Consider the following 16366-nt stretch of genomic DNA (forward strand, 5'->3'; position numbering starts at 1 on the left):
GTAAGAAACTTGAGCTTTAAGTTTGATCACAGCAGCAGAAGTATATTCTGTGATACAAACCCACCTTGAACAGCTGCTCTTCAGTATGGATGGTGTTCTCTCCTCTGAAGATGTCTGAAACCTCAGTGAACGTTGGTTCGAAGGTGCTAATGGTGAGTGGTTCTGGTTGTGTAACATCTCACCTGATCAAAGCATGGAATTCTCTCTGTGGAACTGGGTCCAGCAGTTTTCATCCTGGGAGGATGTAACTTTCCACTCAAGGTAGGTCGAGCTAACACCTTTTTGTGAAGATTTCCAGAAACTCAGGGTTTCACGTAGAAAAGCAGCATCAGTAGTACTGCTGGCACCTGGGAGGTGTAGTGTGTGTGTGTCTGTGGAGAGGGAACTTCATCTGTGCCGTGTTTAACAGTGTGTGAGTTAATCAGTCCTTAAGCTGTGGAAAACTGGAATCCCATGAACTGCCTGGGTGTGCAGGTAACGCTGCTCTGGCTGTAGCTACTGGGGGTTCTTGGGTATTCCCAGTCCTTCAGTCTGATACCTGTGTGGGTCTCCTAGGCTGGGATGAAATGAAAGGAACATTCAGAGTTGGGATATTGCCAAACATGCATCTTGGAGCTGTCTGCACTATGCAGTTCCCTCCTGCACGGTGAGACTGAGGGTGTGCATCGCATCATCTCTCCAAAGAGGGCTGTCAGTGTGTTAAACTTCCACCAGGAGCTGTGGTTTGTTTGAGTCCCTGCTGGAACGGTGGTAGATGAAGAAAAAAATGCCCTTCAGCTTCACGTTGCTGCTGTGTTCCCATTTGTCAAGGCTTTCAGTGTAATTAGTCTGGGGGCAATAGCCTTTTGTCAGGAAATAATCACAAGATGTCAAAATCTCTAATAAAAATGGATGTAAGCAGCATTTGACTGCCTTGGCCAATTAATTTCTTGAGCTTTGATTCCTGTCCTTTTTGTGGAGATTGACACCTCTTATAAGAAGTGTTTCTTAGGGAACAAGGCTGTTTGAACAGCAATATGCACACATTTAGACTGATGTGTATTCATTTATAAGCTGCTAGGTACTGCTGAGTATTTCAACATCCAAGTAAAGGCTCTAGTCTGAATAGTTTTGTGAATTGTCTCAGTGATTGCAGTGGGACAGCTGGCAATCCATAAAACTGAGACTTGGCAGGATGAGGTCCTAAGTGCTAAAATGCCTTAGAAGGGTGTAGCCAGTGGTGCAGCACAGATGAAAAGCAATTCCTTCAAAACACTTAAATGTCAGCTTGTTCCCTTCCATACTCTCAACAGGCCACGGCTCTGTCTGCAGGGAGCAAAGTACATTCTTTGGAAATAAAATGTACAATCTATTTTGAGCTGAAAAGAATCCACTCATTGTGAGGGAGAGAAAGTTACCATGCTAAAGGAAGCTGGCTGTCATCTGTGTGTAATATTTCTTCAGTGCTGCTTCTGAGCTGGTTTCCAGTTTATCCAATATCCAGTGTTCCACTGCTCTTCATATGAGCAGGAGCAGGCAAGCTCAGACCTAATGTGGCAATAGAGGATTTCCTTGGCTTTTTGCTGAGTTAACTTCCAGGGAATAAAAAGTTTTCCTTTTAATATTTTATTTCAGTAATTGAAGTGAATTTTTCTTGATAAAGAAGGAATTCATTTAGATGAATAAATGGACTTCTTCCTGCTTCCCAGGGGTGTTGAGAAGCTGGCAGGCATCTTCCTGCTCTCAATGTGCAGTTGTTGAGCACATGAGAACATGCTGGGAAGATGACAGTGCTGCCCTGTTCCCTGAAGTCCCTGTTGGTGATGGGGCTGGAATGCCAGTGTCACGTCAGGGATATTTTGGAAAAGCACAATGCAAGTCAGTCCTCAGCAGCAGGGGTGGCTTTAAGCACGAAGATTTGCTTCTATGTTTTCTGCTTTCAAGTTTATTTATTTTTTGAGTTTGCCTTTTATATTTGTTCCAGTTGGCTTTTGCCAAGCAGCAGGGTTAGAATCCTGACCCATGTTACAAACCTTTTATTCAAGCTTCTATGAGGAGTTCAGAGCAGAGGGAGACAGGAGCAGTGTCTTTCAAAGCTTTTAAAATTCACAAATGCAACTATTCTGTGAATTCTGCTTGCTTATTTATGAAAAAAGGTTTAGGTAATCTTGTACAAACTCATTTAAACTTAAAGCATCCTGGAAGAAAGGACTCTGTTTGGAATATTGTGAATAAACAGATGCACAGCGGAGAATGTTGTGTATGAGGTGGGTGACAGGGCAAGGGGATGTGACAAAGCATCCGTGGTGCTGACAGGAGCTGCCCCACCAAGTGAGTCCCAGCTGGGGATGCTTCGGTGAGGACACTTCAGAGGGGACTCCTGTCACAGGACAGAGGGGACTCCTGTCACAGGACAGAGGGGACTCCTGTCACAGGACAGAGGCTCTGTCCTGTCAGAGAGCAGAGCTTCCTTTCAGGGCGTGCTCACCTCCCAGCGCAGCTCATTGAGCAGGGTCCTGCTGTGCCCTTCTGGTCTCCTGCTGCTCTGGAGCTGCCTCTGCATGGCTGGGGTACAGGTGTGGTGCTGTGGGAATCACCTTCCCTGTGCTGTGCCTCATCCAGGATGGCAGATCCACCTTGGCCTTCAACACTTGCCAAAACATGGACCAGAACTAGAATGGCTTCTCTGGAAATCCCTGTCAGGGAGCAGAGAAGGCTGTGCTGTCCTGACTCTTTAGCAGAGCTCCACTTTCTCAGGTGCCCAGAGGGAGCTGGGTGTGTTGGTTCATACCCCCTGTCCTTCCCTGCCTGACTCCAGAAGGGAATTAAAGATTGTCTTCAAGTGTCATCTCTCTGCCTCCCTCCCTGATCCCTCTCCATAAATCTGTCCTGCTTTTATGGGAGGGATTCCACAGATTCCCTTGAGGGTGGGAATCTCCGCAGGAAGAAATAGATACTGACATTTAATGCTTCCATTTAATGCATTGGGAATAAACCTTTCCTTTCCCCTGGATTGGCTGGAGGGTAATGAACTGCACCTCCATGTAAGGAAGTTTCCCATTGTTCTTTCTCAAAGAGCAGTGGGCTGGACTGATCATCCCAGGATGAGCTAAAGGTGGGTTTGCTGACTTACAGTCCCATGGAGACTGAGTCTTTTCATCAGGTACCTACACCCAGCACAAATACAGTCAGAGAAACACGTTGCAGCCTGGGCACACTGGTTTACTGCACAGTATTTCAGAGACATTAAATCTGATGGCATTTCTTGTAGGGAAGAAGAGTGGCTGATTAGCCAAATGTCAGACTTGATCCTAATCCCTCTGCCTGTTTCCATGATGAAAACCCTCTAGTGAGTTTATACTTCAGGAATGCAAGTCTTGCAAGCAATTTATCTTTTTCTTGTAGCTCTTCATGGTTTAGTGCATCTGCTATTTGTATTCCAATTAATTACTGGCACAAGTGATTACATGGGGTTGAAGTACAATTAGGACCAGCCTATAATTGTGTTTGAAAGGGCTATGGATGCTTTTACAGATGGTTTCCCTGCTGGATGAGACTGGTCAGTCTTTCCAGCTGTCTCCAGCTGTCTTCAGCTTTTCAAGTTATTTCTCCCTAATTGTTAGTGCTGTGACTTCAATCTTTCACTGGGGAGTGTTCTTGCTTTCTGCCTCTTAGAGTACATTAGCTTCTAAAGGGAAAAGCATCCTTTTAAACCTGCTGGAGAGGCAGTAAATAGTGAGACATAACTTTGTACAAGGCATCTGCTGTCAGGATTGATTAGAAACCACAAAGTAAAACACTTAAATTTGTTGAGGAGCAGGTGATTCGGTGCCCTCTTAGCATGCCAGTGTCATTCTGGCTCTTTTCTTACAACGTAATTGTGTGTTCCATGCAGTGTGATCCTCAGGAGCCAGCCCTGGCCTTGGAGATGTGCCTGTGTTGGCCAGGTTTTGCCCTCCCATGGATTTATGAAGCATGGAGAGATAGTAAAACCACAACACCATAATGGAAAAAGGCTGGATTCCTTAGGAACTCCCCTGAGCACATCCCCCAGGACCGTGTTATCCCCCCAGACCCTGTTTGCTGCTCTTCCTTGAAAGCAGCCCAAGGCCAGCATGGTGCCCTGCAGGTCCCTGTCCATGGTCAGCCTGGCCATGTGCCCCTGGTATGGCAGAGCTGGCGAGGTGCAGGTCTGATACTCATCCCACATGCAGGAATGTGAAGCTGTTGGCCCATAAGGACTCCCCAGGGTGATTGGTGGCCATGCTCAGCTGCTGCTCCCAAAGCTTGTCAGCATGTTTTGGCTGGCTGAGACCCCCATGCAGACCCCTGCAGGGGCTGGGCAGCCTCAGGAGGCAGGAACAGAGGGGAAAGGGCAGCTGTGGGGGCTGCAGTGGGGCAGAGGTGGGCGTGCTTCTCTGCCTGCCCTGTGTCTGTGCTTGATTCCTTGACGGACTGAGTCTCTGTTGGGAGCAGTTGCCTTCTAGGAGTGATGGGAGGTGGTTTAAACTGGAATCTGGTGTCTGCTGGGAAAGTGCTTGTCTGAGCTGAGCAAGAATCCTACAGAAATTTGAGCTGAAAGGCTTCTTAAAACAGTCCCAGTCCCTACAGGGCGGGCTTAGAGCCCTGTTTCCATGGTGGGGGTTTGCCTTGGGCTATTGTTTGGTGGGCTTTGAGGTGCCCGGCTGGGACATGCATGGGCAATACAGGCACTCTCCTGGAGTGTCATGCTGAAGGGGCAGTTCAGTATTTGTGTCTGAGAGAAGGGGGAAGAGTCAGTACATGGAACAGCAGTGCCTTAATGACTTTCTTTAACATTTTTTCCAAGGTCTGATCCTGAGTGCTGGTGTACTGGATAAAGCTGTAAGCATGTTTGCTCCTGCTGCATGGCAGCAAAGAAAGCAATAATTTGTTTTGACTCCCTCTTGGGAACTGGTCTTTAAACTTGTATAGCCTCCTAATGTTTATCCCAAATGCCTCTTAATACTCTGGCTGTTTCAATTTTCCCTGCCTTCCGAAGAGCCATCTGAAAAAATTTGAGAAAACAGTGAAAAAGCCCTGACTTGCTCTTTTCAATTTAAGCCTCTTACACCATTTGATCCAGCAAGTGCTGCATTTTTAAATCTCCTTTTTTTTATGGATTTCTGGGGTTTTTTTACCTTTGCCCTGTTTCATTCCCATTAATTCCCACAATAAGAGCAGGGCTTTTTCCAGCTCACTGAATTTAGCATGACGAGATTGAGCATCAGTTTCACCCTTGCTAAATCCAGGGTGCTTGAAGCCTTCAGGGCCAGCAGGCCCTAGCTCTGGATGGCCATTTAGGCTGGATTCAGGGTATTTGGTTGGGAAATAGTGGAAATAATTGGGAAAACCGGAGCTCACCTTACCCAAAAAGGATGCAGTACAGTGTAAGGTGGTGAGATGCTGAAGCCTTGACGAAATTTAGAGTGTGGAGTGTTTCTTGAGAAAGGAAAAGGGGGATACCCCTGTGTTTGCCAGCCTATGGTGCCCCCACCTTGCTGGAAAAAAAAAATTAAAAGGATTTCCTGGGCTGCCTGGTGAGGCTAGGACTATATCCCTTTCTTCAAGCCCTTCCCAACAACACACAAAAAAATGTGGACACATTCTCATTGAGAGAGCTTTTTATTGTTTTTTATTTGCAGTGTGGTAATTCACTGGAGTGTGAAAAATGATGTTGCAAGTAATTTCAGTTGAAGCTCTTAATGCTGCTTTGTGCTTGCAATACTGCATTAGCTCTGATCTGTGTTAGCTTGCTCTGAAGCTTAGTAGCAGGAGTCTTCTTTGAATGTATCTGAGAAACCATCAAATCCTCTTTTAGCTAAAAGTCAAGCAAGCTCCTTGGAGAGCAGTTTGATGGGATTGACACTAATTGCAGCCTTAACACTCTTCTGCATTCAGGTAACCTTGCCCAAAGCTGGGGCAGGGATGGGGGTGTTCATCCCAGGAGCTCACTCCACATGGGAGGCTTCAACACCACCCGAAGCTCTGTCCAGCTGGTGGGCAAACCACGGCTTATGGCACACTTAGGGCCTGGAAATGGACAAACAGAGCTGATAGGTCTCAATTTCTGGCTGCACCTGGGAGCTGTGTAGAGGGGAGATGGGACAGGATCTTTGTGGTCACCTTGGGACCTCTGAAACTGCACAATCAATGGGCTGCTTTTGTTGTGTGGCCTCACTGGTGCTCACAAGGTTTCTCAGATAAATCCCAAGAGAAGATCCCTGCCCTAAACTTGCATTAGAGATAACAATAGGGGATAAACATAAAAAGAAAACTAAAGGATTAAAATGAGTGGACATTAATAACCTGAATATATTCAAAGATCTGGGCTGAAAAAAGGGAGACAACAAACCAGGAGTGGAAGTCAAAGGCCTTAATAAGGGGGAGTTACAAAAAATTGAGCCATCTGTTACAGCTGAAAACAAGAGCACTCTGCTTTTGTGAGTAATATTTTCCTTCTTCTACTCAAACTTTAAAATGCTGAGTAAAATTCCTACAATTGGTTTAAATGGATTTAGGTGGCTAAAAAAGGGAAATTTAGAATATCATATTTAAATGCAATCAATTTTTCTCTTCTCACTTTTAAATTTAAAAGAAGGTTAAGCCATGTTGAGAGTTTTTCATGACATGGCAGGAGTGGTATCTGACTTTGCACTGAAGTTTCCACAGGAAAGCAAGAGCAGAGGTAGGAGTGAACTCTTGGTTCCATGGAAGTACTGGTATGACCTCAGTGATTTCACAGGAGAAAGGGTTTTCCCTTGGCAGTCGTTGCCCTTGCAAAAGACAATTTTCTGGTAAATACATTACAGCTATAGCGCCAGTGCCCCAGGACATGTCCGGGGTTAAGCCACGTCCTCCTTTTCCATGCAGCATGCCCTACTTTAGTAGTTATCTGGGTCAGGGTACAGGAGGAAGCCCATGAAGGTGGAATCATTGAGGTTGTCAGCATAGACCCCATTTTTGTCCCCGTTCCCATACACCTGAAGCCAGACCTCGTCCCCGGAGCTAAGGTGCAGCAAGACAGAGCCGCTGGCTTGGTCCACGTTGTTGTTCTGGAACTGGTCATAGGTGAAGATCACAGCCTTGTCCTTCCTGTAGAGGCTGACCTTGACATCTGACAGGTACACCGTGAGGTGATAGCCGAAGAAGTAGGTGCCGGGCACGTTGCAGAGGAACTTGCCCGTGCTAGGGTCATAGTGGCCCTGCTCGTTGTAGAAGATCTTGCTGAAGCGGATGGGGACGTTGGGGGCAGGACTTCGCTCCGTCAGCCCCACGCTGAAGGCAGAGCGGTGCACAAAAGCATCTTTGCCCTTCTGCCCTGGGATTCCAGGGCTTCCAGGAGATCCGGGGGGTCCGGGAAAGCCTCGGCTTCCTACTGGGCCTGGTTCACCTTTGGGACCTGCCGGACCTGTGGGACAGAGTGGGGACTGGGAGTTGTGCTTGCAGTGTGTTGGAAGCTGCTGCTGAAATGCAGAGCCCTGCTCTATTGTATTTGCAGGGACCCCTGTGGCAGGGAGGAATGATGCATCTGACTCCATGTTCTCAGAAGGCTAATTTATTACTTTATGATACTATAGTGTATTAAAGAATACTATACTATACTATAGTAAAGAATACAGAAAGCATACTTACAGAATGCTAAAAAGATAATAATGAAAACTTGTGACTCTCTCCAGAGTCCCAACACAGCTTGCCACTGATTGGCCAAAGAGTGAAAACAACTCACAGCAGAATGCAATGGAACAATCACCTGTGGGTAAACAATCTCCAAATACATTCCACATGAGCACAACACAGGAGAAGCAAATGAGATAGGAATTGTTTTTCTTTTTCTGAGGCTTCTTAGCTTCCCAGGAGAAAAATCCTGGGCGAAGGGATTTTTTCAGAGAATGTGAATGCCACACTGCTCAGCAGCATGAAGCCAAGGAAGGGCTCGGGGATCTCAAAAGCCCCCAGGGCTGAGGCAGTGAGTAGAAACCCTGCTCACCCCCAACCCTGGCTGTGTGCAGAGCTGCTGAGAGCAGCACATCAGCAAAAACATCATTAACTGGGAAAAAAAAAACCCCAAACTCTTTGACTTGGGTTATGGAATCTCCACCCCAGGAGATAATCAAAAACCATCTGGATACAGATCAGGCATGGACCCACCAGACATGGGACTGGGACTGGGACTCGAGAAATGACATACCACCTGCTCCTCACCAACCTTCATCTCCTTTATCTCCCTTGAGTCCATCTCTTCCATCTTTCCCATCCCGGCCAGGGACACCGTTGTGGCCAGGGTAGCCGGGTGCTCCTCCCATCCAGTTGGCACATGGCATTTTGGGGTCAGGCTGCGTGTCCTGGGCAGCCACCCCTTTGGAGTGGGGGGCCAGCAGCAGCAACGAGCACAGCAGGAAGCCTGCCAGGCCCCTCATCGTTGGTGCCTGATGTGGACAATTGCTTTGTTAACTTTGAAAGTCAATAGAGAAAAAAAAAGTGAACACTCTTCCCCCACCCCACCCCAAATAACAGAGAGGCACAGAAGACTCAATTTGAGTCAGTACATCTGAAGGAAAGCAGTTTGTGCTGCTCGTGTGAGCTCCATGAGCCAAGCTGGGCCCCTGGAGCATGGCTAGAGCAGAGAGGAGCAAAGACCAGCTACTCCCCCAGCCCGCTCAGGCTCTGTGCACAGGCACAGATGTTTCAGGAGCCAGCACAGCACATGCCAGGGTATCTGTGGCTGATCTCCTTGCAAAGCTCTGCTCAATTAGCCACAAAAAAGCCCTGACTCCTGCCTGGGTGAGTGAGCAGCTGATGGGAGGAACGGGTCTGGCAGAGTTCTCTCAAACCCTCTACAGCCTCGAAGCCAGGCAGGGGTGGGTTCTGACTGCACGTACAGCCTGCTCACCTGGGTCTGCCTAACACGAACAGAAACCACAGCCAGGCTTCCCAGCTTCCCTGAGCCACAATTTGAAATTATGATACCGGAGGTTTTTTCCCATCTGACTTGTTTTTTGATTATGGGAAGGCAAAATGTGCAGTGTTTAGGCACTGTAGGATTGCATTTCTTTTTAATCTGGTTGCTTTGTTGGTCACAGCAATTAATGCAGCTGCCCAAAACCAGGTTGGTGGTGACACCCTGCTGCCAGCCTGGCTTTGTCCTATGCTCCCAGCCCCTGGTGGGCCTTGAGTCAGGCTTTTAGAACACCAGATATTTTAAAATTACCATTGTTGTGTGATACTGCTCCCTGGGCAGGGTTTATACTCTGGAACAGTAAAGGTATTCTGTTAGGAGCATTGTAAGTGGCATAATAGGCAATAAAAAGTGAGCAACAGCATGGCAATTAGAGTCCCTTAGCTGTGTAATTTTCAAGAAAAATAATATTTTGGAGCAATTTCTTTGCAGGGTTGATTTTCAACAAGCAAGCTATTCAAATGTCATATTTTAAATAATGTCTTATTAGCTCTGGTGTAATTGCTTCAAAGGAAACTAAAGAAATGTGCTGGTTTTAGCTGGGGCAGAGTTAATTTTCTTTGTCCATGTGTTGTGTTTTGGATTTGTACTGAACACAGGGTTGATACCACAGGAGTGATTTTGTTATTGCTGAGCAGTACTTGCACAACATCAAGGCTTTTTCTGCTCCTCACCCCACCAGTGAGGAGCCTGGGGATGCCCAAGGAGTTGGAGGGGACACAGCCGGACAAGTGACCCCCAGCTGACCCGAGGGATATTCCAAACCACGGCATCATGCTCAGCTCTAAACCAGGGGTGAGGCTGGCCCCAGGCTGCTGCTCGGGGGCTGGCCAGGCATCGGTCAGTTGGTGCTGAGCTTCTGTCTTCATTTGCATCACTTGTCCTTCATTCTTTGTTATTTTCTTTTTGATTACAAATTTCTTATTGTTATTATTACTATTTTATTTCAATTACTACATTGTTCTTATCTCTCCCCATGAGTGTTCTTACTTTTACCAGTGCAATTCTCTCCCCCCCTTGTGAGTGAGTGGCTCTGTTGGGCTCAGTTGCAAGCTGGGGTTAAACCACAACAGTAACAAAGAGGTTGCCATGATTTCAGTTTTTGCTGCAAAAAAATATTGATATTGAGGATATTGAAGGAGCTCGGGGAAAAAAATAAAAATTAAAAGCTCTCTTTAATGGCTTTGGTGGACTGTGCCTAACACCTAAAATCAGGAAAATCCCAAATCCGTGCCCACCCAGCCAGGCTCCAGCAATCCAGCAGCCACCCAGCACTCTGAGATGGGGCCAGTGTCCTGCCTTGGGGGCAGTTTTGGGGCTGAGGGTGCTGAGAGGTCCAGTGGGCACAGCCTGAGCCTTAGGCAGTGTTCCTGTGTCCCAGCACTTTGGGAAGAGAAACGTCCCTTTGCAGCAAGGGCTGTAGTGATTGTCCAGGGACCAGCATGGAGCAGTGAAACTGATGTCTGTAAATCCTGAAAGTGGCTTGGTTTGCTAAGCAAGGTGTGCACAGTGATCACACCTTGCCCCGCCCCAGTGAAACCCTTGTCCCCCCTGCCTGGGTCCCCTCCAGCTCATGCACATACCCCTACAAAACCAGCATAGGCTGTCTGGGGACACCTAACTGTGTTAAAACATGGTGGTGATCTATAAAAATCTGTCTCAAAATCATGTTTCTTGATCTGTGTTTTGGTGACTTTGTTTGGGTTAGTTCTGCTTTCTGGTGTGCTGCCTAAAACTCAAATATCATCTCAATTTTAGTGGTGTGCCCCATAGCCAGGTGTTCTACTGGTACAAAATAACCCCTCCTGTAAGGTCACAAGCAGTGCAGGTGTGAGGAGCCAAAGCAGGGCTGCAGGGAAGCTTTTCTGGGGGCTGCCTGGCCACTCTGCTCCAGAGGGCTCAGAGCCATGCCCTCCCCAACATCAGTGCCCACACATCACACACTCAGTGCTCTCCTTTCTCAGGTGAAGAGTGCTGTGATATGCAAGGAAGGAACATCTTCCATCCCCGCAGTTTAACTCAAGCCCAGGTGATTTCTGTGCTTGAGAAGCCAAGCAGCTCTCTGGCATAGGTACGTCTTACAAAGGGGAAGTTTTAAGCTGTGGTTATCAGATCTGAGTTTAAACTCTGGTTTAGAAGTGACATCCCTTTACTTGGTCTTTCCCATTTCCTTTTGGTTTTCCATCTGAAGCCTAGCATCAGTTTAACATGAAATAATCTGCTATATTTGAATGTCAGTTGTACCTTTTGGACAAGAAATAGATGAACAAGAAATAGATGAGCTCTGTACTGCTGGTGGCTTTCAGTGATTGCCTTGGCAGCTGCTGTATTAAAGGCACATATCTGTTATATGAAGCTTATTCATTTATCAGCAGAAACCACGGTAGCATCTGTGAGAACAATGTCATTCCTAAGGGCTATATAGTGATTCAGAATTTAAATTTCAGATTGCACTATATAAAAATTACATACTCTAAGTCCCCGCATCATTCTGCACAAAACAGACTGAAAAATCCATCTGTTTTCCCACTGGAGAATTTCCCTCAAAGGGTATTAATCAGGGCTTTGACTTATGTCAAAGGTTTTTCTTTTTGTAATTCTCGTAGTGTGGTTTTTGCTGAGGTTCCAGAGGGCTCACACCTTAAATATGGGTGGTGCAGGTTTCTGGTGAGGAACTGATGCCACTCAGGGAGATCTGGGCAAAGCCAATGTTCCCTGGAGTCTTTGAGGAAAGAGGTGAATCAAAAGGTGCCAGTGCAGTATTTACTGTTACAGCCATGCACTTTCTCACTGTTTTTTCTGACTACTTTTTGATTTAGGAGTTCTGTTCTCTAAATAGTGTTTCCAAAAAGGGGAGTATGAATCTAGTGGAGATCAGCTATTCTTGGTTTAAAATACTCTCTGGCTATTACAAGAATAACTTGAGAAAGACAACTTCTTGCAAACAGAAAAGTCTGTCCAATTCAGCCCAAAAGAAGAGAGTAACTTAGTAAGGAGGGGGAAAAAAAAATCATGCTTACCAGATGCTTTGAGTCCTGGTTGGCTTGCTGCAGTCTGTCTAGAGAGTGAAGTCTGGCTATTGCATCGCTATCCTGAGGGCATGGGGAGCTGTCAGCTCAGACACTGCAGTTCCCATTTGCTATTGCGCATGCTGACTTAAAACTTGGGTTTTCCCACTAATTTTTCCTGGACATAACTTAAGTTTTGGAACAGATATATAATCCACTGGGATAGCTTGTGAAGATGGCCTTACAGGGAAAAGATGGCTTTGGGAATTGGACAGGAACTGGAAGAGCAGTGGTTTGCTGGAGAGCCTGTGTGAGAGCCTGCTCAGCCAGGGCTGTGCTTGTCCAGCCCAGGCTGCTGCTCTCTGCAAATTGGGAAATGGTTTAGTGGCTGGTGGAGAAAGTGCGTGCAGCTCTCAGCAATGCACACACGTGGGGCTTTCAGTGTGTTAGTAAATGAATTATTGTGGAATAAGTTTGGGCTTCTCCTTTTAACTGCAAGAACCATTCCTGGAGGCTGGAGGCTGCTGCCACACCAAAGAAGGGCAAAGCTGCTCAGGGGGAGGGCAGCACTGGGGGAAAGTTCCTTTTTAAGGCACCTAAGCATGTGCCAGCACTATTGTAAATGACTGGAGTTATTCCAGCCCGAGGACGGCTTTCCACCTATCAAACTTTTCGGCTTTAGGTCAAAACCAAGTCTCTTTCTCCCTGCATCTTTCTCCTTCCCAAAGCAGAGGTGGAACCTCAGCTAGCAGAGGTATTCCTCTACAGCTGCTCTGAGGCAGTTCAAAGTTAGCTAAGGTGGAACCTTGGCAAACCCGAGTTCCCAAAATCATACCAGGAAAAAATTGTGTGATGTTGCAACTGGGCATGGGAAGCTGGTGTGCTTGTGAGAGGGGAAACTCATCTGAGTGAATGCCAGTATTGGCATAGCAGCATTCTGAATTGCTGAGTTGTTTTCAAGACCTGGCTATTGGGAGGGATTAAAAATATGTATAAATGAGCAATAAATAACTTTTTATATGTAGAGCTGGGAGTAAGCAAGAGTGAATTTTTAAGCCTGAGGAGAAGGTGCAGAAGGGAGGAGCCCCAGGACAACTGCATACTGCCTGCCTTGTTCTGGTCAAGCCCTTAGTCCAGCATTTAAGAATATTTGTAGACTTTTTTTGGATGATGGGTTTTCCATGCAATGTTGAGACTTAAAACAACCTCTCATGCAACCCCAGTAAAATACCACAGTAGTCTAGTTGGATCTGTTTTGTTATAAATGTGATTATCTAGGGCCATGTGCATTTGTGTGCGTGCAATGCCAGTGTTTCTGTCGAAGTTTCCTGAGCAATGAATGGAGGAGAATGACCTTGGAACTGAAATTGGACCTGCTTTTGCTGTGGAGTGAGAGGTTTTCAGCTGCCCCTGACCCAAGTGTGAGCAAGACAAGGCTGCTTCCCCTGACAACGTTTGACATGAACTCCAAAATGTATGACTGGGATATTTATTAGGCTGCCAGGAGTTGAGGATTGGACCTGAGATGTTTAACAGGTACTGCTGCAATTACCTCATGGTCTTTCAATTCAGTTGTCAGGGAAATACCACAGTGATACATTTTTCAGTGGTCCATCAAACATCTTCCCAAACATTATCCCTGCCTCCCCAGGAGAGAAGTGGAAGTTTATCTCTGGGGGTACAACCCCTGACACACTTGCTTGCAGTTATGTTGTGTTGCACACTTGGTTTGCAGGTTGGTGCTGGCTCCTGTTCCTGCCGCAGAGGGAGATCTTGTACAATCCAGAAAGCTGCTTCTGGCTTTGTGGTAGGAGAACAAATCAAATGCCTTTGGCTCTGCCTGGTGACAAGCAAAACCTGCCACCAAATGTGGGCTGTCCTGGCAGTGCCCACAGCTGCAGTGCTCAGGGACAGCAGTCTGGATGGACTGGGGGGTGTTTCGGCACAGAGAAAGCTGCTGCTCACAAGTCCTGCAATGCTTTCTCTGCTTTTCTCTGTGGTCACCAGCCCTCCTGTGTGGGACCCACTGCCAGTACCTAACCTGGCTACAGGCCTTGTGCTGAGCCTGGGTGTTCCCTCTCTTGGACCTGATGCAAGCCAGCCAATATAAAAACCCCAAAACTGACTTGATGGATTGTGGTTCGCAGCTTTCAGTAAGAATTAAATATAAGCACAAAGTTATATTTAGCCATCTATAAACAGGTATAAAATAGAGCAGAGGCTCATTATCAGCTGTGCTCTGTCAGATCCCTGTAGCTGCCCTGGTTGCAGGGAGGCTGGGACAGCTGCCTCAGCAGGAGGCTGGTGACAGTCCAGGCCCTGTTGGCAGGGTCTGTGCCATGGGGCTGGGCAAGGAGCCCTCAGCTGCCCAGCACTGTCCTCTCCCAGCAGGACCAAACCAGCACCACCGTTCCATGGGAATCCTCGTCCCCCTGGCTGTCCCTCCCTGAGACTGCTCTTCCTGTCCAGAGCCGGGGCTCCTCCGCTGGGATCTGCTGAGCCCTGTGCTCCCATTCACTGTCCCCCAGGGATGCCAGGTCATCCCCTTGGCTTCCCTCTAGCCTTGGATACAGCATGTCCCAGAAACAACACACATTCCCCACTTTGCTAAAAATGGCCCAAACTGTTGATGCTGTCTGGCAGGCGGCCTGGCAGGCTGCTCCCTGCTATTTCGGTGCTGTCTGGAGAGACCACGGCCTCTGTGCCAGGGTCCACAGTCTCCATGCCGGGGCGCTGCTGGCTGCGGCCCAGGGCCCCGCGGGCAGCTTGCACCAAGCCCGCTCCTGTGCCCCGCCAGACCCTGGGCCCCTTCCTGCCACCGCCTCAGGGGCACCTGCGCTGGGGGCAAGTCAGCAGCGAGTGCTGAGGGGCCAGCTCCGCAGAGAAAGCAGTAAAATGGCCTGTGCCTATGCTGCCATCCCCAAACCGCGATCCCCCCCGCGATCCCAGGCATCCTCCTGCGCCCAAACCCGTCCCTGTACAGCCTTGCACTTCCCTCTAGTGGCTAATCGTTAATGGCGCTCTCCCTGGGCCCGGCCCGAGGGTGACAGCCTGCTCCTGCCTGCCCTGGGGGCTGCTCAGCCCCTTCCCCGTGAAGCTGGCTCCTGGTGGGTGCACCGTGTGCCGGTCATGTCCCCAGCAGTGCCAGCAGGAAGGCACAAGGGCCATCGGCACGGCGTGTGGCACAGCCTTTCCTGTTACACCTCATGGGTTTGTTACCATGAATTACAAACTCATGGGCCCTGATGTTCCCCCTGGGTTTTCCTCCATGAGCGGGGGGGAGATGGCACAGCTCCAGGGACGGGCAGGTCTGGCAGCAGTGCCCAAGGCCAGGCGTGCCGCAGGGGACAGTGGCTTTCTGTGGCCATGGGACAGCCCAGCTGGGCTGTGCAGGGTGGCTGCTCACCCGAGGCCATGGCAGTGTGATGAGGGTGGGGGGACGGGAGGCCTTTGGTGCACAGTGGGGATGCTGAGCCAGCATGGGTGCGGGGAGAAGGGGACACACCCCACTGGGTGGGCTGGGGGACCCTGGCCCTGGCTGAGGACATGGCACCCACTGCCACCCTGTGCCTTTGCTCCAGGCCAGCCTCCTGCCCAGGGCTGGGGCTCCCGTCTTCCCGGCCCATTTCACACGGACAAACGGGCTCTTTCTGTCCCTCTGATGGGCAGCTCGGACAGCGCAGCTCCTTGCCAGGCTTGAGCAACAGCGTGTTTCTCTTCTTGGCGATTGCAAATAAACTTCCCTGGCCTCAGGGGAGCCCCGCTTGGCTCCTAGCGAGGAGGATCTTGGCACAGCAGGAGTTCTCATGCCGAAGGGACATTGAGACGTTTTGTCCAGGAAGCAGAGCCCTGTAAATACAGCTCAGAGCTCCTTTTATTGATGTCACAGCTGTTCCCAGGGCGCTCCTTTCTGCACTGAGAGTTCAGGGCGCTGCTTTGGCCTCCCCGGGCTGGAAAACCAGGGGAACCGGCAGGTTCTGCATGATGGCATCCAGCTCCCCTCTGCTCCACTGAGCCAGTCCCTCGCTGCTTTCAGCACAGCCTGGGCTCGCCTGGGGCTCCCTCTGGGCTGGGAAGAAGCTGGGCAGGTACCAGAATGAGCTCAGGGCTGTGGTGTGCGGGTCACCCTGTGAGTACCCACTCCAAACGGCGCCCAGCTTTCACTCCCTGCAGGGACGGCATCTTTCACAAGGCACCTGAGAGCGCACCTCTGTCTGGCTGAGCTGGTGATGAGGAACTTAATGAGGCTGTCACTAGCCCGTTCAAATGAGCAGCTGAGCGCAGGCAGGGACAGCTGCTCCCCGCGCAGCCCCCGCAGCCTCAGTGGCACCGCAGTTTTACAGGGCCCAGGAATTATTTATTATGAGAGCGTCTCTGAGTCACTGAGGCGAGGAAAAGCGCA

General features: G+C 48.9%; 1 protein-coding gene across 1 annotated transcript; it reads right to left on the minus strand.

Moving 5' to 3' along the window:
- Window positions 1-5606: 5606 nt before the first annotated feature.
- On the minus strand, window positions 5607-12395 carry ADIPOQ (adiponectin, C1Q and collagen domain containing). Its single transcript, XM_041487046.1, is given in 4 exon segments — window positions 5607-7408; window positions 8207-8426; window positions 11977-12050; window positions 12053-12395. Coding segments are annotated over 4 exon segments (861 nt in total). The 5' UTR covers window positions 12093-12395; the 3' UTR covers window positions 5607-6881.
- Window positions 12396-16366: the final 3971 nt, after the last annotated feature.

This window comes from Pyrgilauda ruficollis, unplaced genomic scaffold (genome assembly GCF_017590135.1).
Source record: "Pyrgilauda ruficollis isolate IOZ18807 unplaced genomic scaffold, ASM1759013v1 scaffold79, whole genome shotgun sequence".
Taxonomy (NCBI): Eukaryota; Metazoa; Chordata; class Aves; order Passeriformes; family Passeridae; genus Pyrgilauda; species Pyrgilauda ruficollis.